The sequence below is a fragment of the Myotis brandtii genome, unplaced genomic scaffold, assembly GCF_000412655.1.
Source record: "Myotis brandtii unplaced genomic scaffold, ASM41265v1 scaffold565, whole genome shotgun sequence".
Classification (NCBI taxonomy): Eukaryota; Metazoa; Chordata; class Mammalia; order Chiroptera; family Vespertilionidae; genus Myotis; species Myotis brandtii.
In genome coordinates, this window is record NW_005370105.1 from 1,426,883 (window position 1) to 1,449,922 (window position 23,040).

Sequence of the window (23,040 nt, forward strand, 5' to 3'; positions counted from 1 at the left end):
TGCTTAAAGGAGTTCTGGCTGTTCTTTTTAGCCTGCAGTTGAAGTTCAGGGGCAAAGGCAGGAATTATGCACAGGAGAGGATGGGAGGATGCGTCACATGAAAAGCCCACAGCCAGAGCCTGGCACAGGAACACTTTGCAAAGGTGGGAGCCCACCTTTCTGTGTCATTGCCGTTGGAATGTGGCTGAGGGCTGTATCACTGAGGCTTCTGAGGTCGAAACAGTCTCCCATGAATAAAACTTTCAGTCCATGTTCCTGAAAGGCTAATTTCCTTTTTTGCCAGAGATCTTGTGACTTGGAAAATGATTGATTTTAGAGAGGAAGGGGGAAGAGAGAGAGAAACATCGATTCTTGTTGTTCCACTTATTTTTGCATTCATTGGTTGACTCCTGTATGTGCCCTGACCGGGGATCGAACCTGCAACCTTGGCGTGTCTGGGAAACGCTCTAATCAACTGAGCCATCCGCCAGGGCGAAATAATTTGTTTTGAAGATGGCGACAGAAAACAAGAACACCTTTCTCAAGGTAATGCTTTTATGAAGAATTGAAAGTAGCAGTTTAGCATTTGGGATTCAGGTAAGAGTTCAGGATTTTACCCTCCTGAATTACATCGATTTTGTTCTAGACAACATGTAAGGCCCAATGTGTGTGGCTCTGGGAACAGCGTGCAGCGATCCTAGGCTCTGCAGCGACCGCGTGCTAGAGGAGCAAGCGGAAAGGCAGGACCTGAGGCTGAGAGGACGAGTTCCCAGAATGCACACCGAGCAGAAACGAAGCAATCCTTCCACTGGGTTAGCCTTGGCAAGTTAACAGAACCCACTCATGTTAGAAGCATCCAATACACAGATGTCATCAAAAAACATTTTTTAATCAGAAACTGGCTTCACAAAGAATAAAAAAGTAAAAATACTTAATTTTATCTTCCATAAAGGATACTACAGAAATACTATTCTAAACCTCATAATTAGGTATGAAAAGTAAGACGCTAAAACTCCATTTATAAAGTGCGTTCATTACCAAAAATGGAGGGCGAGGTCCTTTATTTACAAGGCTTGTTTGTCCCACTGACAGAAAGGCAGCTACCCCGCAAGGAGGTGGCACAGGGGGGTGGAAAGCTCTTGACCTGGAGTCAGAAGGCCCGGGTTCTATTGGCTCTGCCGCTACTCATCTCTGTGACCTAGAATGAAAGGCAGCTTTTGGGGGCTTGACATTCTCATCTGGAAAATGAGAGGTAGAACAGACTGCTTCGAAGGACGGGCGCCTTAGATGTCAGATTCTGTGTGAAGCAATGAAATACTTTTGCTCATGTTAACAATCTATAAAATGGGTTATAGTAGGAAAAACATCAGCAGACTCCAGCCAATGCATCTGGGGTCAATGATTGGCTGCTTTACAAAGTGCACAGAAGTCACAGTATTTGGGTTACTGGCATCAATGCCGAGGCCTGGAAGCGAGGGAACCCCAGTGCCTCAGGCCCCTGCTGAAGGCGGTGGGGGGGACCGTGAGGATGGCCGTGGGGAACACGCAGCTACATTTACACGCGGCCCCTCCTACGCAGGGACTCGGCCAGGTAAGGGAGCTGCACAGAGTTGGGCAAGCCCTTCCTCTTGAGCAGTACAATCTAGACTTAACACAAAACTAGTGTGGATATTTCCGCTTGGGGAAGCTTACTTGGCAAGGTAAGTAGAAATTTGTCCTCCGAGAATATTTTGGTTTTTAAAATATTGGCAAAGTTGTACTAGATACTCAGAGATTCCCCCCCAAAGGTTAGCCCAACAAGAGGGATATTCTGAGTGTATTTTATAACAATAATCAAGCAGTCTTCCTCAGTGAAATGGGCTACTTTAGCGATACATCTGGGCCAACAACACTGATGAGACAAAGCAGTTCCTAAGAGTGAGGAAAGGTTGCTTTTTCTCGCTGATTTCTTACGGCTGCACACACACGTTTAGAGGCATTTCATTCCAGCATAACTGTTTGTGCCAACCTGACCACCTCTGGTGGCAGGTGCAAATTAGACTTTCCCGTCACTGGTACTCTCTATTCGCTGCCTCATTGAAGGGAAAGCCACCCTCGTGCCTCTGTGTTGAGGGTGTTGTTGGTGCTACTACTTGCACAAAACTTCACTAGGAACAGAGGGCTCAGCGAAAGGCAGAACTGGACCCTCAGAACGCACTCGTACCTTTTACAGGCCACTGCAGATATTCTCACCAGATGGGAAATAGCAATACAATCACGCACAATTGGTTTCTAAGGGCGCACATCCCAAATCCCCGCCTTCGCCTGGCTGTCCTTCCTGGCATACACCTACCCCCCGAGGCCAGCCAGGCTTCTCAGTGATGCTCCTCACACTATTCCTGGCATACACCTACCCCCACCCCCCTCGAGGCCAGCCAGGCTTCTCAGTGATGCTCCTCACACTGACACGGGAGCAGCAGTGCCATTCTCAGGACGTGCCCTTTATACCTCCCCTCCGACAGCGCAACAATGGTTTCGGCTCGGCACAGTCAACCACAGGGTTCTCAGCGCTGGCACCGCCTGGCAGTCAGCAGAAAGGGGACAGTCGGCAGCCCATGGTGCGGGCAGCTCAGAAAGACAGGAAGGGCGCAGTCTAGTCCTCCTCACAGCGTCGTTCACAGATCATGGGTCAGAGACAGGGAAAAGGACACGCTAGAACTTAGACAAAACCAACAGCAATGTCTGCCGCATCCATGGGAAAGTGCTGCTTCTCAATCTACAGTCTAAACAGCCATTTCCATCCTGCAGTTTGCAACCTGCTAAGTCGCAAGGGAAGAAGCACCGTGACAAGGAAGTATGATGGGAACGCCAACCACATCAGCATCTCATTAGACGGAATGTGTAAGTGGCCTGGTTGAGCACCTGTCATCTCCAATTGCAATTCTGCTTTTCACACACAGGAACCTAGAAATGAACTTATTTGTGAGTCCTGAGATGCTGTGTTAGGGGGCGTTCTGTTCCCACGTTTCCTTGTGCGTCCACAGTCCCAGCATAGGAACATGCAGCTCTGGTTGTCTGTGTGAGGCCCGCACAAGCAAGCCCGGCGTGTGACATCATTGGAAGAATGGAGAAGCAAAATGACACATCATCATCATTGCTGTCTTCACTCCATTCATAAAATCCTGCTCCCTTCATTAACAAAACCCACAGAAAGCAGCAAGGACAGACATGGGAAAGTTTGTCACAGACACAGTAGCTGTTGTAGAAATCTGGAACCTGGCACATGTGTGGAGTAAGTCAAAACAACTCTCTAAAACAGATGCATTTGCAAAGTTTTGAAAACACAGTTCACAAAATAATTTAATGTAATTATTGAATCTGATTTAAAAAGCAAAAAAAAAAAAATCACCTTTTATTTTTTTGATGAGATAAAGCAATGAACGGAAACTTTCCCTATATCTAAACCTCTGCTGGAAGTTCACAGAAAGACAGACTGTACACACCGCTAACTAGAGTCTTATTTTGTGCAGATTACAGAATATCCACTTAGAAAAACATACATGACCTTGGATGCTGGCAGACATTTTCTGAGGCGAAGGCACTTTGAAAACCCAATATGGTTTGGTTCATAAGTTTGCAAGGTACAAACAATTTTACAAACATGTGATTACACCGAAGAACGTCAGCGAGTGTGACATTACATATAAAACAGATTCCCGGCTCTCTTTTTTTTTTTAAGAACACTGGTTTTGTGGGAATGAGAGCAGCAGTTTCCAGCAGCCTCAGTGGAGACGATCCAGACAACTGGAGGCCCACAATCTGAATTTCTTACTGGCCAAGAGGAGGGGTGGCGTGAGGACATTTGAAACAAAAAAAGAAAAAGGAGAAACAAACAAAAAGCAACACCCTGGGACAAAGCCAGAATCTCAGAAATCACAATGGTGCGGAGGGGAGAGCACAGGGCCGGACCCAAGTCCAGGGGAGGGTCCGCGCCCTGGTCCCCTAGCAGTGACCACCCGCGTAGTGCTGACCGGGTGTTCTGGTCTACCTGGGGCTGGCGCTGTAGTGACGACCTGTCTTGGAAAGCTGGGTACAACGTTCGGGATTGTACAGTACCAGAAAAACGCGGTCCCCAAAGCAGCAGTTTTTCGCTCCTTACATGGCTGCGAAGTCGATCTGTACGTAAAGCTGTCTCACTCCGGCCTGAAAAGTTAAAAGAAAATCAGAAAGTCAAACGAGCCAGTAACAAACTATATAGTTCAGAAAAGTCATTAAAAAAAAAAAAAATCCCATTTTTTTGATAAAGGAAATAATTCTTTTTCCTTTTTCTGCCTCTGTTTTTCATCATAGAGAATAACAAGTATGTTCATAAATCACAAAAAAAGTCCCTATTTACCTCTACAAGAGAAAGCCACGCAACCAATGACAAGCGTGTCCATGAGTGTCAGGAAAATGAGGTCACCGTCTGCCAGGAACAAGGGGCCTCTCTAACGGAATAAAGAGCTGGGCGGCCCAGGAGCTCCCCAGCACAGAAAACATCTTCGCTTTTTGCCTCATTAAGAAAAGAAACCCTTGCTCTGATCAAGTTGAAGCTCTTAGAAATACATTCAATAGCACCCTCTCCTGAAGAGGGTGGCAGAAAAAAAGACAGAACTTAACATCTGTATGATTTTGAGCTTAAGTTAAAACCAACTCACTTATTCTATTTTAAAAGTGTTGATAAAATACCAACCCTACTTATCTCACAAAATTGTTATGTAGTCATCCAGTGTTTGACAAATATTTAATAAATCCTCGCTACATGCCAGGTGCTATTATAAGGATCAAGTGTGACATGAGAAAGGATTTCATATGCTCTAATGGGCTATTAAACCAAATTATTATGATTGATTCATTATATTTGATCTAGTCAATCCATATGGCCCCTAAAATAACTATACTTAGGAACTCTCCTGTAAAATTCTAGTGTGTCTAACCTGAAGACAAAACTGGGGCCCAAGTAAATGGTTTAATTTCTTTTCCCTTTTAACAGAACCGTGAATGAAAGCAAAATGGGGGAAACGGGTAGGCTTCTGTGTGTGTGCAGATACAGAGCTATGGTGATAAGCAATGAGGTAGCTCAAGGCTATAAGAGAGAAAGAAATGCAAAGAGGAAAGCAAAGGGCTGCTAAATGATCTTTGCATAATCGTGAGTTAATTACTCCCTGTCCCCTGAGGGGCTCAGCTCCCACAGAAGCTCAGTCTAACAGAAGCCCCTCTGCTTCCTTCACTGCCCTCCACCTGTCCCGCTGGGGGCAGCCTCCACTGGGCCAGCTTCCCATTCTCCTCTCCCAATTTCCTTTAAAGGAGAGAGAAAAGGGCATTTCCAAAGAATGCAAACTAGGGTTCCTGACTCACTCCAGACACCTGACAATCACCCAGCTGGTCAAAGCCATGCGGGTCCCCTCAGCAACCCCACCGCTGGGTTGACGCACAGTCAGGCTGGCTGGGGACTGTCCTCACACAGTGGGGACCACAGAACAGTCCTGTCTTATATCCTGAGAATAATGCACAAATATAATGCCGCTCATAGGACACTTGTTTAAACTGGGAAGACAGCTAGTTTTTTAACACCTATGCGCCCGAGAAAATAAATGTAACCTGGTGCCACAGACTCAGAACATCCTCACCAAATGCCCATTGTTGTGGCGAGGAAACAAACCGGAAGTAAGTGTGGAAACATAAACAGGAATGTGGCTACTGAGAATTACTGGTTGGTTTGTATTCTCTATCAATTCTCCAAAACTACCAAAACGTTCCACTAAGTCAGCTCAGAATGAGTAAGCAGTGAATCTGATGAGGTCACAGGTCATGAGCAGTGGCTGAGGTCTGGGCTCCCTTCCTTATAAACTGGGGACAACACTCTTGGGTGGACAGACGGGGCGGTCAGTAAAGGCCGCAGGTGCTATTACCATTCCACCAGGAGCGGTCAACGAACAAACGCCTAAACCTGTGGCCCCCCCAGCACAAACCCAGGATCTGTGGCCTCGCCCCGTGGCTGTTCTCTCCCCTCCTCAGGAGGCCGGGTCCTGGTGGACCTCAGTATGTGATGAAGAAAGAAAGCAAAGGGCAGGGAAGGAAAGAGGCAGACTCGCAAGCAAAGTCAATTTATAACCGAGTCCACCCCCCACCAGCAGGTGGGAAAGAGCCGGCCGCCTGGGAAGGGGAGGCAGCTTCTCTCGCTGCCTGCCGGCCTCCCTCGCAGACACATGGGGCAGCCGGTGAGACAGGAAGGGAGTGGGAGGAGGGCCTGGCGGAGGCGGAGGGTCTGAGGCCCCCAGCTGGCCTGTGAGGAGGCTCTGGGTTCCTTCCTGGGTATCAGCTGTGACTTCTATTTTGAGGCTAGAGAGTGGGGCACCAAGAGCTGAAGCAGGAAGCTGGGGCTCAGGGCTTAAAGGCACCACGGAAGCCGGCTGAGGAGAGAGGATGGGAGAAATGAGGAGGCTCTACGGGAGCAGATGGCATGCGGCAGGGTCACCTTCTGTGCTTGGGCAACCGAGGAGGGCATGAGCCCCAAGCACATTCTAGATTTTTCTTCAAACGTTATTTCTCACAAAACAGAAGTGTATTAAAAAACTGACATGATTTTCATCCAGCCAATTTAAAACTAGAAACATAAAATGTTAAATGGCCTTCCTAACCCAGTGTCCCACTGTCTCCTGTTCAAATACTAACCATAAAAAATAAGTTTTCTATCTCACCAATTCTCAAATGATAACTCATTTTTTTAAGAGTTGGTACAACGGGAGAAAGAAAGGACCTTTTCTTTGTCAGTAGGAAACCTTGTAGTTTAAAAACTGGATTACCACTTAATTAATACTCCCGAAGGAATCTGGGTACCGAAGAGGCTGCCAATTCTAGATCCGTGCCGAGCAGCCAGCGGCTTTAGCCATGGGAGACTAATGGGCTGAAAGGAGAGTGAAAAGGCCAGGCCTAATCGGCAGTTCTAAAACTGTCAGAAAACATAGCTTCCCCAACAAAATGGAAGGTCATACTTCTCAAACGTCTGATGTTATCAGTCTTCTCAATTTCAAGTTGTCCTCAGAAATTTTAATAGCTTTTTAACCAAAAACGATGGCTTAAATTCTGATTTTAAAATCAGCTATAAGAAGACACCCAAACAGGTCACAAAACCAGAGAGTAAACTGATCGCTGAGAAAACCCTCCTCTGGCCTCTGGAACTAAGGCCGCCACATTCCCCGTCTCTGCAAGACATGCACCCAAAGCGCTAGCAGGGTTATGGTTATGAGTCTGATTCCCTCTGATAAGAAGACATATGAACAGGTGTAATTTTAAATGTAAAAATAAGGTTAAAATTTTTTACATTTTATTCATGGAAGGAAACGTAACTGCAAACCCTGGATGAACTAAGAGCATGTGGACATGCATTGCTAGGGCATGAGCAGAAAGGGCACGTAAGTGAATAAAGCGCTTCAATCCTGCACGTGTCAGAGCTGAACAGCGGTCACAAAAGCACCCGAAAATCTGCAGAGTGAGAGGCATTAGCGGGGCAACCCCGCTCCCCGCTGGGGAAACGTGTCCGTCTGTACCGCGGGCCTCAGTCTCTCCAAGGAACGAAATGAAGTTGGCTTGCCCTTAGCTGACAAAAAGGCTTAAAGTATTTTCCAGAGCTTGACATGTTCAAAACCCAAATACAGTTTCCAAAACCAAAGCAGCAGCTGAGTAAACCTTCAGCTCCGGCCGTTTGAAAGGCCAGCGCTTGTCGGGTTCCCGGCAGAGCCTCTCCTCCGGTTACAGCCCCGCAGCTGCCCGCTCGGTTCTGGCCTGGAAACTCGCCTTCTCGAGGGCAAGTGTGACCAGGCCAAGTCCTGGAGAGGCCGACGGGGGCTCCACTCTGAGGGGGGAAGGGCATGCCCAGGGGAAACTGAGGCTACAGGAGAGAACAGTGATCTGGAAACAGCAGAGAGCTCAGCCACCCTGCAGGTCTAGCCCGCTTCCCGTGGAAGTCACATGACGTAGCCTGTATCATATGGCCACGTGACATAGCCCAGGCCAAATGGGAGTCACGTGCCGGAGACTTGTTAGTGTCTGTGCACCAAGAGGCCTGGTTCTTCGACCCGCAGCAAGCGCGAGGCACTGCAGCGAGTTCCTGTCGCCTGTGGGCGACGATTCATTTAGTCCCAAAGGCGCCAGGCCCACTTTTCTCTTCTGGAGAAGAGCGAGCGCTTGTCTCCGAGAAGGTCCTGAATCTAACTCAGCTGCGGGTTCTGTTTGCTGTCCATGCCTATAAATACCACGTGTCTCTCTTTCTCTCTAATCTAGAATCATGACATTGACACCTGGTAAGAACCCAGGCTGACCCCCTTGCAGAAGTTCCCACCAGCGGGTCTGACTGGCTGTGATGAGCTCCAGCTATCCCCGCTGATAGGAGGGCCATGCTGGCCTCGGTAGGAGGCGCTCCCAGGTCTCCAGCACAGACTTCTAGGGCAGGCTATGCGTTTCCTCGGGAGCTCTATGTGTTAAGATAGCACTGGCAACCGTGTTGGCATCTAGTTTCTCGCTAAGTATTTCCAGCGAACCAGACCAAGAAAAGACTTTGTGTGTTCTCGCTCTCCCCAGGGATGTTCTTGACATAAAGTCTTAATCTCCCAGGACATCCAGAATCACAGTGGTCGCCCTCACGCGGGTTGTCAGTCACTGTGGCTCACAGCGGCACCAGCGTTCACTAAAATAACCACGCTGCCACTGCACTGGCTGCTTTGTGCTCCCAAACAGTGAGAAGAGAAACTCCACAGCATGTTACGCTACTGAACGACACAGACCTCCCGTCAAATAAAAACGCTGGCAGAGGCTGCTTTTAGCTGAAACCACGGACAAGGCATTTTTCTTATCCCAAATGCTATTAAGAATTCCTGGCTTCACACAGCATCTCGCACGTCTTAAAGGAGCATACAGCAAAGGGGAATCCACTTTTTCTTAAAGGAACACAAATCAGTATAATGATGAGTATTAACTAAAATAAGGTTCTCCCAATTTGACTCTGATTGGAAAAAAAAAAAATACATCTATGCTTATTTCATAGTGTAGCATATAAATATATATATATATTTAATGTTAAATAGTAAATATTTTCAAAACGGTAGATACAATAAATTCTAAGACCCTTAAAAGGAGCTAGTGAAAAAGTCATACCTGAGTAAAAATATTATGTGTTTGGCTTAAAATCCACCTGGTGTCAGCGTCAGGTGCTACTACTAACTTCAAGGTCCCGACGTACACGTCAGAACATAAGGTCCAGAAGTGCTGTTCTTGTAAACTGTAGACTCCTTGTAAGTGCTGCACCTGCAACAGAAAGGCAGGGATTAACACCCTCAGGTGCAGGGGCTCCTTCCACGGTGATTCCTACGCAGCATGTCAGTTCGCACAGATTCTCCCCGCTAGCAAACAAGGGGGGTGTTTGAATCCATGAAAACCTGGGACTCATTGTGTGCCCGGCACCGTGACAGGCAGGTGTTTGGGAAACAGGAATGAACACATGCTAAAATCTGTTGGGCACGGCTGAGAGTTCCTGGAATAAATTTATGTGTTCAAATACATCAGTCAGAGAACAAACAGGAACACAAGTGAGCTAAGAAACTAGGGAAACAACAACAAAGTAAACTCAAAGAAATAAGAAGGAAATACAAGGCCGAAATCAATGATCCAGAGAGTCAAAAAGAGAGAACTCACAAGATGGAAAAACTAGTCGTTTGGAAAGGTCAGTGAACTGGAGCCAGTGTTTCTTTTTTTCTTTTTAATTGATTAGTTAGAGAGAGAGAGAGAGAGAAACACCGATGTGTTGTCCCACTTATTGATGCGCTTGCTCGTTGGTTGATTCCTATATGTGCCCTGACTAGGGATCGAACCCACAACCTTGGTGCCTGGGACGACACTCTTCCAGCCTAAAGCGTCTGATGCTCCCATTTCATCAGCTAAATCTAACCTCTCAGCTAGACCCAAACCTGGGCCTGCCCTGTCCCCTGCCCCTCTCCAAACTTCCCGCCACCTTCTCTTCACCAAGCCTCAGCACGTGGCCTTTCTCTTCCTCAAACACACTCGTTCCCCCCACACGACTTCTGCAACACCATTTTTCAACCCTTAAAGGCCTAACGTGTGGCAGCAGCAAGGCCTGGGGCCGGCGGCCGAGACTCACCCGCTGGTAGCACTGCGGCAGGGCGCCCTCCAGCTGCGGCGGCGTCCGCTGCATCAGCACGCCCACCGACTCCCGCAGGAGAGGGATGACACTGGGGAGAAGGACGCAGGTGATTAAAGCCGCGTTCTGATGGCCTGTCCTGGAAGAGCGTCGAGTACCCTCCCCGCCCCCCGGAGTGGGACGTGGTCAGGTTTATCCGAGAAATATGAGGAAGAGGAATCTAGCCTTTGTTCCAGGTGTTCATGTGATCAATAAGCTATTATCTAAAGTAAAAGTAAAGCGCTAATTAACGTGTCAATGTCTTAGCCACGAAACTTGCACGACCGAACAAGTAGTGCATCCGAGATCTAAACCAGCAGTCAGCCCACTGTTATTTAAACAGACTTCAGTCTTCCAAGGCAACCCACGAAGCGCCTTTATCAATAGTCCACACATGCTCAGTAGTGCTGTTAAGGAAAATACAAAACACGGATACGGGCATACTAGTCCAGTTGTTACTATTTCTCCAACCCGATTATATGTGTCTTCTTTCATTATTTAAACCTGGGGAGGGGAACCTTTTTCCTGCCAAGGGCCATTTGGATATTTATAACATCATTCGAGAGCCATACAAAGTTATCATCTTAAAAATTGATCAAACATTTAATGGACTCACCCCTAATGCCTTGGCAGGGGTGATTTCACGGGACTGATTCAGCCCGCGGGCCGCACCTTCCCCACCGCAGGCTGAAGCAATAGAGGCCTGAACCCAAGCACAGCTCTGGTTAACCAGCGCCTCCGTGGCGGGCGCGGTCCTCGCCGGGATCGGGACTTGCTGCGCTCCATGCTGAGGGTTAAACGTGGCCAACCATGAACAGTGTGTGGGAGGGCGGCTCTGAAGCCGGGGTTTTGAGTCAGATCCACCTTAGAGTCGGACCTGTTTTCATCTGACAGTGAATCGGAACCTTTGAGGGAAGGACAAGGCGTCCGAATCGTTCCTGGCTCCTCCCCTCCCCTCCTTCGGTCAGTGTCTACACTGATCTCTCTTCGCCGATTACTCCCACTGCCTCCTCAGTGGTCCCCTGCCTCCGGTCCGCTCTGGGGTCCACTGTGACGGACCCCAGGACGCTGCCTCGCGGTGTGTCCTCAGGTGCACCCTCCCTGGAGAGCGGCTGGACCAGCCGAGGACGTGCTGCTCATGACAGAGATGGCAACAGTGATGAGATGTCACTCCTAAGGCAGGTGAAAAGGCTCTGGCTTCCGACTCCTTCGCCCTCCTCGCCGGCTTTCAGGTGCTGGCTCCCAGCTGCCAAGTGGGGAGCTGTCCCAGGGGTGGCCCAGGGCCAGGGGCGGAGGATGCCCCTGGAGAGGACTGAGACCCTCAGTGCAGAAGCCCAACCCCACTCAATACTGCCAACCACCACGGAGTGACCTGGAGTGGGTTCTCCCCAGGTGGCCTGGCTGACTCCCAGGTCACGGCTTTGGGAGAGCCCGCGAGCCACGCCCGGGCTCCTGAACCAAGGCCAACCGGAGAGAGCATGTTACTGCGGCGCCTAGGCTTCTGTGTAGCGTGTTATGCGTCCATGGGTAATGGATACACGCGCTCTTTACAAAGCTGCCAGACCATCTACCCAAAGCCAGAGTCTGAGCCTCTCCCTTCCCCATGAGAAACCTGTCCCAAGCTCCCGGCTGCCGGGGAAGCGCCAGCTCCTCTACGGGGCAGGTTTCTGGATCCGGGCCTCTAGCTTCACCTCCTATCACCCCTGCCTCACAGCTTAAGCTCTGAACGTAAACCTACTTGTACTTCACTTTCCACTGGTTCTTCCTTTCATGCTTTGGCATAACCTCTGCCTAACAGTGATGGCGAACCTTTTGAGCTTGGCATGTCAGCATTTTGAAAAACCCTAACTTAACTCTGGTGCCGTGTCACATATAGAAATTTTTTGATTTTTGCAACCATAGTAAAACAAAGATTTATATTTTTGATATTTATTTTATATATTTAAATGCCATTTAACAAAGAAAAATCAACCAAAAAAATGAGTTCACGTGTCACTTCTGACACGCGTGTCATAGGTTCGCCATCACTGGCCTAGAATGTCCCTAAAGGGCCCTCTAACCTGATTTCTATTCCTTCTTTAGAACCTCAAGTGTCACCCCTTTTAGGGCATCTTTCCTGATCCCAAACTGTCCTCCAAACTGTAGGGAATGTCCTCTGCTCCTACGGAGGTTGGAGGGAAGCGGGCAGCTGGAAGCGGGGATGAGGGTTCCGCAGCCCCTCCACCCTCTGACCCGAGCGAGGTGGCTGCCCCATCCACTGCGCTGTCACCACAGGCGAGGACCCCCCGGTGTAGAAAAAGGCCAAGAAAAGCATGCAGTGACTGCAAGTCAACCAGGTGACGCCCTCCTTCCCTCTCCATCCTCATTCTCAGCAAAAGGCTCCTGGCGGCTGCTCTCACCCTCACTGACAATCCCCGTCTTCCTCCCTCCGCACTGTCCTTCTCAGAGAACGACGCACCAACACAGCCCCTAGAACCACTCGAGAAGAAATAAGCGGGGGTTCTCCCTATCCCGCTTAACTTCAGCTACTTGATAGCTGGTTCTCCAATCTGTACCCCAAGGATCTGCTGATGCCTGGAGATGTCGGTGGAGACCATGACCGTCACAATGTAAGGAATTACACGGGGAGAGTGTCCTTTTAGTAAGGGTCTGTCCAGGTGTTGTGATTTTGCTGCCTGAGAACATCTGGAACGGTGGCCTGTTTAGACAGAATTTTAATGAAATGCTTACATGCCACAGCAGCAAGCAGGTCGTCAAAGCGCATGGACGCACCAGTCCTTTTTCTCCAATGAGAATGTTAGAGTCATGGAAGAATTTCTGCTGCAGGAGCTGTAACTAGGTCGCGAAGCCGCGGTGGGAGAAAAGGGAGCTTGCTACATCACATGGGGAAATGCCATTCAGAACCAAGGTCAATTTCTATAATAATTTCAAAGGCCATAACTATGTAAAAGAAACCTGTAGAAACTCTAGCTTTGCCTTTAAAATTGTGTTTAGCTCAGGAGTTTGGGTCCATATTTTTCTGATTAACTATTGTGAAGGGGCCTGGTAAAGCAGACTTGAGCATGAGTGTATCTAGCCATAATGAAAGGATAGATATGGGGAAAACGACAAGCGTAGCAAATTCCTGACTGAGCTCAGGCTCAGAGCTGCCCCAAACCCCAAAAGTAAGCATTTGGAAACAATTAGAGGTTCGCTTCTGGTTGACTACTCGATTCCAGCTTTAACAATGCAATGCCGCCTTCCTAGCCGACACAGAAAGGAATGAATCATTTGCTCTGAGTTTACCAGTAAAACAGGGTAATGACTTTATTCTTCAAAAGCTGAAGGCAAATCAAATTTATAATCATACGATCTTAAGTGTAAATTTAAATGTGACAGCGGAAATCCTAGCAGACTAAATAAGCACGTTAGTCATTATTCTCTGTGGCTAGTAATTTTGCCAATGAAATACATTCAGTTCTTACTTCAAAAGTGGCTTTTGTGGAAGAGCCTCCCCTTCCAACAGGAGGGTCTCCGGCAGGAAACTTCTGAAGAACACCCGCCCGGTGATGATCATGTGTAACAATAGGAACTGAAACTGCTTAGACCTGAGAATAAATACCTAATAGTAACGACTGAAACATAATTCCCACTTCAGCTCCTTTATCTGGCTTCTGAGCCAAGTCCTCCTGCACGTTATCAGTGGTTCTTATAATAGACACACACAGACAAAGATAGTTGTACTTCTTAGAAGAACGCACACATGTGAAGGCCTGGTGTATGTCACATACCCCAAAATGTTTAGTGGACAAAAAGCCAAAAAAAACTGACCCAAAATTGTAATGTACCCTCCACTTAGCCGTGTGGTCCTGTGGCGGGCTGTGAGATGCTGTCACTTTTGCATAAATACAAGTATTCCGTGGTAATAGACAATGACTATTAACCCAGAATTTCCTAAGCCTAACATAGAACAGATAACCCCAAACCACAAGGCCAGTGGCTTACCTTACAATTATACTAACTTTCCAGGCCAATGGCTTACCAGTGCATCTCGAGAGGACCTACTGTATCAGTAATGGAAGAAGACGCCCTAAAATACCCTCAACTTGGAGCCACAGCCACAAAAAGGTCGCCTTTTCCTGAAACTTCTGGAACTCAGCTGTAACATGTCACGCATCTGATCTTTAAACCGAAAGCATTAGTAAATAATGCCAAGTTGTAAACAATTAGCAGCGTCTTTGTTTAGACAACACTTAATAATTCCTAAAGTGCTTTCATACATTTTTCTAACTTGATCCTCACGGCGGCCTTAAGTGACCGTAAGGCAATGCTGGAATCACTGTCAGGTCTTCTTTTGTGACCTGACATGTAGCTATCGGGGGGAACACTCCGCGTGGGTGTGAGAATGCGTGCTCTGCTGTGGTGGGGTGGAGTGGTTTGTATCTGGCTGCTACGCATGGGCCTCAGTGCTGTTCAAGTCGCTTTCCTTGCTGACCCTCTATGTGACTGACTGACTGATTTCCTCCTCTGCCTCAGTCATTTTTTAAGTTCTATATCTGAGTTCACTGCTTCTTCCTTCTGCCTGGTCAAATCTGCTGTTGCGTCCCTCCGGGGAAATCAATCCAGTTATTATCATCCTTCAGTTCCAGAATGTCTGCTGGGCTCTCCTCAATAGGTTCTCTCCCTCGGCTGATATTCTCATTTTGTTCATGTACCGTTTTTCTGCTTTTGTTTCGTGTCTGTGCTTTCTTTCCATCAACTGGGCACCCTTCTGATGGTAATTTTGAATTCTGTATCCGGCTATTGATATGTCTCCTTTTTGTAGGTTTGCTTCTGGAGACTGAATCGTTTCCTTTAAATGTGCCATAGTTGGCCGTTTCTTTGTATCTCTTATTTTTTTGTTTGGGTTTCAGTATCTGAAGAATCAGCCACGACTCCAGACTTTGTGGTCTGGCTTCTTACGGGAGGTCTGTCTCTCCGTAGCCTGGCGGGAGATCCTGAGACCTCTGTGTCCTGTCTGGCAGGTGCATGGTGACTCCTATTGGAAAGGTTGATGGCTTCTACTCAGGAGTTCTTGTCTGCAATACTAGGCCTTCTGCAGCGGCAGGAAATCAGTCCTAGGGTTCCACCTGGTGTCTGTCGGTGGTACTGCAAAGTCTAATGGATGGTTGGTGTCTGCACCTGCCAGTTTGGGCATCTCTCATGTTATTGGCTAATGATCACTAACACACTACTGCATGGGCTCTGTGCTTTCGAATGTTTCCAGGACTGCTTGCCAGGAACCTTACATGACCTTAAGAAGATGTTGGAATCGCTGTTAGGTCTTCTTTTGTGACCTGACATGTAGTCGATCGGGGAGAACACTCCATGTGCCAGCCTTGCTTCCCTAGGGCGCTTCATCTGAACCACCGAACACAAGGAATGACCTGAGTGACATTTCTCAGTTCCCCCAAGAACAGTGCATGATCAGTACTTCCTAGAGGTGTAGGTGAGAAGCTAACAGTCACACACACATGGATGCTGTAACGTATTAGGGCAGTGGTCGCCAACCACTGGTCTGTGGACCACTGGCGGTCCGTGAGGTCCAAAAGGTTGGCAACCGCTGTATTAGGGCATTCCCAGAATGATGTCTGAGAAAGGGTGTTAGATGAATCAGTACTTACAAATGTTCTCTCATGGTTTTATATATGATTAAAAAATACAATTACTAGGCGAAAATGTTCCCACTGTGGATACACATACAAGCACCAAGTTAAAATCCTGAGAAACTCTATCTTAGTTCCGAAAAGTACAGTTCTCAAATGATACCCACTTGAAAGGCAAACCACAAAGGAAGCTTTCAGACACCACCCAAAGCCATTTCTTTAAAAAAAGTGTATCTCCACAATTTCTCATAAATGATATGGTAGCTTTTTACATGTTAAAAAAAATGCTTACGTTTACTTAATATCGGCTTTGAGTAATTACCTATTTGACCACAGAATCAACAAGATTTATCAAAACCAGTATCTGGTCCAAATCCTATCTTCATGAACATGGATGATCACCTATGATTTAGAATTTCAAATTCATAATTTGGTTTCACTAGTACACAGGCTTTCCATCCCGTACCTCTCTTATGACCATTATCTGTCATTTCTAAAGCCTATTGCCCTAGTTTGCCTCTAAAAGTTGAGCTATTTGTGTCTTCAATATGACAAGAAGGAAAAGATTGAAAAGTTTTGCACCTTTTCTTTGTATTAACAAATGATTACAGTTAAGAGGCACAAAGCAGCGTGAGATGGTACCTGGTGAGCTACAGAAAACTAATTTAAACCATTTCAGCAAGGCTTTGGAAATACCACCCAGTACCAGCTCATTTCTGCATCCTGTTTGTGTGTTTTTTCCCATCATGCATAGGTACCCCTTTTATTTAAGTAACTCAGAAATCAAGCCACAGATCTGGGCAAAGGGCATCGCTTTAAAGAGAAATTCAGTTACTACTGACTGTTCAAAGGTCTGCATCTAAGTCACGAATCTACTCTCCATTCCAATTCAGCTGCTGATGGGAAAAAGGAGCAAAGCCATTCTGAAGCCTCTTGCGAGAAGCGTCCATTTCGGAAGATAACAACTGCACTCTCATTGTCATACTCAATCTGCTGCTTTTCCTGGGAAACGAAATTCATCACAGCACCACCCAGTCTTACCCAGAAACATCTATCACCATTTGCCTGCGCTAGGAAATGTGGGGAGAAGAACTGTCTTTTTCTAAGCAATCACTTTCGCTGCTCAAGTGAAAATGGGACATTGGGCAGGCAGCCTGGAAGGGAGACATCCATTTCCATGGCAGGCTCTCCACTGAGGAACATTTATATGCAGAGAATGTATAAAGTCCCATTAGTTCTTTTGCTCTTGATGAATTGCAAATATATATAAAAATTAAGGGTAAGGGGAAATGACTTCTTTATGCTCTATTTTGTTGTGGCTGTAAAGGGTTTTCATTTATTTCCTAAAATTGGCTTTGGCTAATCAGGCAAAGTCTTTAGACCAATTTGAAAAACATCTCAGAGTGATCTTGCAAATATTTCATTATCATGTGAACATTTACATAAATTAAGTTTGCTTTCTTAACAGAAAAGTAGATAATTGGAATGTCTTTATTTTGCACTTTGAAGCTAAAGGTTTTTTATTGCCCTCCATTTAAAAAAAATGATGTCTTTTTAAGGTCAAGTCAGAAATGTTGGTTTGCCTTGAAGACATTAAGGAAGAGCATAATTTTATAATTATACCTGGAGAGACCCACATAGCATTCAGGGTTGAATATATATGTATATGTATGTATGTACACACACATATATATACACACACACACACACATATATATACATATATACATATATATACACACACACACAAACACACACACTACAGTACTATACACAAGCTATATATATTTCCCCCCTCATCTATGTAAAGAGAAATATGTGCTTTACAATAATGAATCACTCTTGCCTGGCTGGAGTGGCTCAGTTAGTTGAGCGTCATCCCATGCACCAAGAGGTTGCCGGTTCAATTCCCAGTCAGGGCACATGCCCGGGTTGTGGGCTTGATTCCCAGTAGGGGGCGTGCAGAAGGCAGCCAACCAATGATTCTCTCTCATCACTGATATTTCTATCTATCCTCTCCCCTCCTCCCTCTCTAAAAATAAACATATTAAAAATAATAATAATGAACCATCCTTATGCGTTGCTCTGTACATTGTTATCATTTATTGTCATTGAATTAAGACCTTGCTAGCTAACTAATCACCCCAAAACTCTATGGACTTAAAAAAACAGCTGTACTACCTCTCACCCGGAAGCTGGGTATACGCTAATGCTGGCCAAGCTCAACAATCAGCACAGAAAGCAGAGATTCAATAAAGTAAAAAAAAAAAAAAAAAAAAAGCCTAAAAATGACTAAAGAAATACTGTTAACCGTGGAAATGTCACCTCCAGGTGTTGTCCTCCCGACTGATTTTTCTTTATACTTCTCATCCCTTTCCAAGTTTTCTATATTGACTATAAGTTTATAATCAGAAAAAGCTAAAAAAAGTTTTCTTACTCAGAATATAATTTTACACATAATACAAACAAAACAAAACAAAACAAAAAAAATAACACCACAAAACAGAGGCTTAGCGTAAAAGAGAAAAGCTGAAGTGACACCCACAACATTATCACACAGTTCTGGCTGGTGGAATGAGAGGTGCTTTTTCCCTTACCCTTTTCTACACTTCGTCAAGTTTCTTTGTCAACGTAATGACTTCCAAAGCAACACACCGACACCTACCTCACGACGATGAGCATGGCTATGAGGATGGAGCAAATAGGGTCTGCAATCATCAGACCAAAGTTCTGCATCAGGATGGCGGACGCGATCACCCCGATGCTCCCCAGCGTGTCTGCTAGAATGTGCAGGAACACACCTACACACAGATCATCGGGATCAAAACACAAACACAGCTGAGCAACTGGCAACGCAAACATTTCTTGAAACGATCTTATTTCCCATATTAAGTCCTACGTACTAATTTGAAAATGGCAAGGCTGTGGATTAACTGTTAGTAATGAAGTAATAGAACCTTGGGGACTGGAATACTCTTTTCTGTTTCAATCAGCAAGGCTCACTACACCTGATGCAGAGTACCATAAGGAGGAAGCGGAGCAAGGCATGGATTCTAAAAATCATTTGTGCACATTCATTTCTGGTTAAAAGAGCCCAGAAGTTAACAATTTAGAAAAAAACGTCATTGGCAGAACCTGTCAAGAAAACATCGCTAAAACTTACGGATCATGGACACAGAGAGCCCCCTGCTGGTCACTAAAATTACCATCTGAGACGAATTACAGACCTTAACTATTAAACCTGACAAACTTATTAATTATCCTGAAGACTTTGTTACCTCAAGTTACAGAGCTCGAACTTGATATAAAAGTAGGAATTTTAATATTTTAAATTGGATGTAAATATATTTGAACTTTTAATAATTAAATATTAAATTAGTAGGATTCTAACGGTCTAAGAACCTAGATATAATATTAACATTTAAGAATTGACACGATGGAAAAACCATTTTAAAATGTCAAGAAGCAAGTTTAACTAAGTATTTAACCAGCAGATTATTCAACATTTAGATCTTTAATAGATAAAATGTACTGTATGGCAAAACACCATTTCTTAAAATGTCTCTTAAAATACATTTTTTTGTGTGCCACGGAATTTTAGTAATTGGTTTATGTGTGCCATGAGATGAAAAAGGTTGAAAATCGCTGCCCTATACAACTTCAACGAGACCTTGCTAAAAATAGAACATTCTTCAACAGCATCAACTACTTTAGCTGAAAAGAAATATCTAACACAGCCGTGGGCAAACTATGGCCCGCGGGCCGGATCCGGCCCGTTTGAAATGAATAAAACTAAAAAAAAAAAGACCGTACCCTTTTATGTAATAATGTTTACTTTGAATTTATATTAGTTCACACAAACACTCCATCCATGCTTTTGTTCCGGCCCTCTGGTCCAGTTTAAGAACCCATTGTGGCCCTCGAGTCAAAAAGTTTGCCCACCCCTGATCTAACGTGTAAAAAGCATGGTCTACCTTAGAAATACTTATTTTTCTTGTTTTTTATTCACTGACAATTTTTTAGATGTAAAATATACATTTGCTTAAACTTGAAAACACTTCCTAATAATTTAAAAATGGACTATTAGCCCTGGCCGGTTTGGCTCAGTGGATAGAGCGTCGGCCTGCGGACTCAAGGGTCCCAGGTTCGAATCCGGTCAAGGGCATGTACCTTGGTTGCGGGCACATCCCCAGTGGGGAGTGTGCAGGAGGCGGCTGATCGATGTTTCTCTCTCATCGATGTTTCTAACTCTCTATCCCTCTCCCTTCCTCTCTGTAAAAAATCAATAAAATATATTTTTTAAAAATAAATAAATAAAAATGGACTACTAACCAGTCCAATCAAATCCTAATGCACTCTGGGAAAATACATTTCAATTCATCTGCCACCGTGGAATTTTATATCAAGTATTATAGCAAATGTAATCCATTCCTCAGTACCTATTACTTTTTCATTGTATAGGGTAACAATTTTCAACCTTTTTCATCTCATGGCACACATAAACCAATTACTAAAATTCTGTAGCACACCAAAAAAATACATTTTTTTGCCAATCTGACAATAGATATAATTTTTAATGACTCACACACAAATAGTAATAATAACTACCTACCCTTTTTAGCTCCAAAGTAACTTTTTAAAAAGTCAGGTACCTATACTTGTATATTAGGATTTCTGGTACCAAGAATTAACCTACCAGATGCAACCTTAATATGCAATTATGCAATATAACTAATAAGATGCAACTCTATTGTATAACCTGTATATTTATGGTTCAAAACAGGGCATTCACATCAGATGACTATTGTCATTTTTTTATTCAACCACTTAAAGAAAAAGAGGTCAGTGCCCCTGACTAAATAGTCAGGAATTGCATGTTTTAAAAATTCTTGCAAATCGCTGGGATAGGGTATTGACCTTTATAACAATTCTTCAAAAAAACAATGGCTCTTTTTTTTTTAACCTTTGTAACAATTCTTTAGGAAAAAAAAAGAAAACAATGGCTTTTTTCTATCACAAAAATATGTTAGAGGCACCCTTATAGGAAAATATATTTCATTTCCCTAGGGTATTTCAATAGCAAAGAATAATAAGTGTTGGGATCACCTTAAGCTTTAAAATTAACTGGAGAAAGATACACAGCAAAGTGGATTGAGGGGCCCTACGCTTCAAAACTCTTAAGTGACATGTGTGATTTTTAAATCTTTATTATTTTTTAATCAGTGTTTCGGTGGGATCAGAATTGAACACAGCTCTAAACATCAGAAGAAAAAGAAAAGAACTGTTTGTTTTTTATTTTCCTTTGGGAAGTCCTGGCTGCATCTCATTTGCTGACCTGACCACTGGTTTTCTTAGCAATATGAAATGCGGCAAGAAGCTGACAAGTTCAGCTCATCAGTTCTCCACGTGGGAGCATCTGTACGGAAAGGGTGTAGTAGCAGGCGGTCATCCCTGTCCTCAGCCATCTGCTGGGCTGCCGCAGCCACCAGAAATTGGTGGGCACTTAGAGAATATAAACTAATGTTCACAACAGCTGTATAGAAGATAATTAGGAAGGCAAATCTAACCTCCCTCACACAGTGATGATTTCTCAACTAAAAATGAACTCTCATTATCCAGGCTCGTTGACAGCATTGGATACAGACGCACTCCCTATGCATCATTACAAGCTATTTCAGCAAAGGCTGTTTTAAGACAATTCTGTACATTTTGCAAATGGGAAACTGGGGACTGGAAGACACGTTGAAGTGCCTGAAATAACCTCCTCAGTATAGAGGAGCAGATTTACAGGGAAATGTCAAAAGCGAGAGCTGCCTCGGAAGCAGGGGAGATAAGTAGGTGTAGCGGGACCGGATCACAAAGTACTGAGAAGGTCAGGCCGAAGTCAAGTTCATAAAGGCAGAAAGATGGGCAGCTGGGACTCAGAAAACTGGACAATGAAGTCTAAGTGGAAATTCCGACCAAAGATTGGTTCCCATCCCCAAACAGGAACAGGCAAGACGGATCTTCTCTGGCTCGTCAAATTTGGGAATACACTGTTTAACATGATAGTAAGCTCCTGTTTAGGTATCATTTTTGATGCCTGTGGATATAACTGAGGTCTCACTCTGCATTACATTTTTTAAAAATATAATAGACTTTATTTTTGAGAGAAGTTTTAGGTTCACAGGAAAATTAATGAGATTTTTACACCGTCTGCCCCCACACATGCACAGCCTCCTCATCGTCAACATCCCTACCAGGGTGTACATTTGTTACAACTGATGAAACATCGTCCACACATCATTGTCACCCAAAAGCCACAGTTTACATTGGGGTTCACTATGGCCACTGAACATCTTTGGGTTTGGATGCATTGCATTTGTAGCACTAAATTTTCCACAACATAAATACATATGGAATATTATTCTTGGAAAAATTATTTAATAATCCTGCAAAGGTAAATATACTACTATGATGTTACTATAGTCATTGGGATGGGTAGCATTTATACTTATGCAGTATCGTTTCTGAATATTTTATTCTCCTTATTACATCTGAGAAAATAGCCAACTGACAATTAAAATAAAAGAATGTCTTTTAGTACATTATAAAGTTGAAAAGGAAGAAAATTGATGCTAAAACCTGTCATAGGCTAATAAGTGTTATTTATCCATAAACTGACATATAAGAAAATTGACTAGGAAGGCTAACGTTTTAAACACAAATACTATGTTAAAGGAAAACTATGAAGCCAGCTTCGTGGAACAGAAATGGACAAGTGCCTTGCCATACCTTGTAGAATCTGTCTGCTGGGTCCTGCTGTCTGTTTGAAGGAGGGACCATCTGCAGAGAGGTAAGTTACATTATTTTAGAACATGTCTTCAGTTCCTGATGCAATGTTTGCGATTCAGAGTACCTTTCATTCAAATGTATCGCGAAGGATGCATGACTATACAGCCACGCCAGACCTACAAAATTACGTTTAAAACTTAATACAGTAATAGAGAAAAACACTGTCATTTTGCTGTGTGGGGACAAAATATGTAGCCACCTGCCAATCCTGCGGACAGTCAACAGTGTACCTGTTCTCAGTGCCTCATCCAGGCACCAGATTTGTCTACAGGCTGTCGGCCCAGGTAGAGACAGTCATTCTGACAGCTATTCGGAGAGGTGTCTCTGCTGCACTGACAGCAGAGCAACAGGAACAACATGACCCCCCCCCCCCCCCCCCCCCCCCCCCCCCCC

General features: G+C 44.9%; 1 protein-coding gene across 3 annotated transcripts in view; it reads right to left on the reverse strand.

Annotated features, from left to right (window-relative positions):
• Nucleotides 1-520: 520 nt before the first annotated feature.
• Nucleotides 521-23,040, reverse strand: part of SLC30A7 (solute carrier family 30 (zinc transporter), member 7) — a 32,939-nt gene continuing 10,419 nt past the window's right edge. The window contains exons 8-13 of one of the 3 annotated variants that reach the window (XR_001364484.1): nt 22,588-22,639; nt 18,479-18,614; nt 10,151-10,241; nt 9,151-9,300; nt 2,428-4,161; nt 521-2,357 (exon numbers count right to left, since the gene is read on the reverse strand). Coding sequence is in view for 2 of the 3 variants with exons in the window: in XM_014549657.1 (XP_014405143.1) it covers nt 4,114-4,161; nt 9,151-9,300; nt 10,151-10,241; nt 18,479-18,614; nt 22,588-22,639 (477 nt within the window). In the remaining variant the exon portion in view is untranslated. Of the gene's footprint in view, nt 2,358-2,427; nt 4,162-9,150; nt 9,301-10,150; nt 10,242-18,478; nt 18,615-22,587; nt 22,640-23,040 lie in introns of those variants that run through there. The other 2 variants (XM_014549657.1, XM_005878536.2) reach the window with 2 other exon arrangements.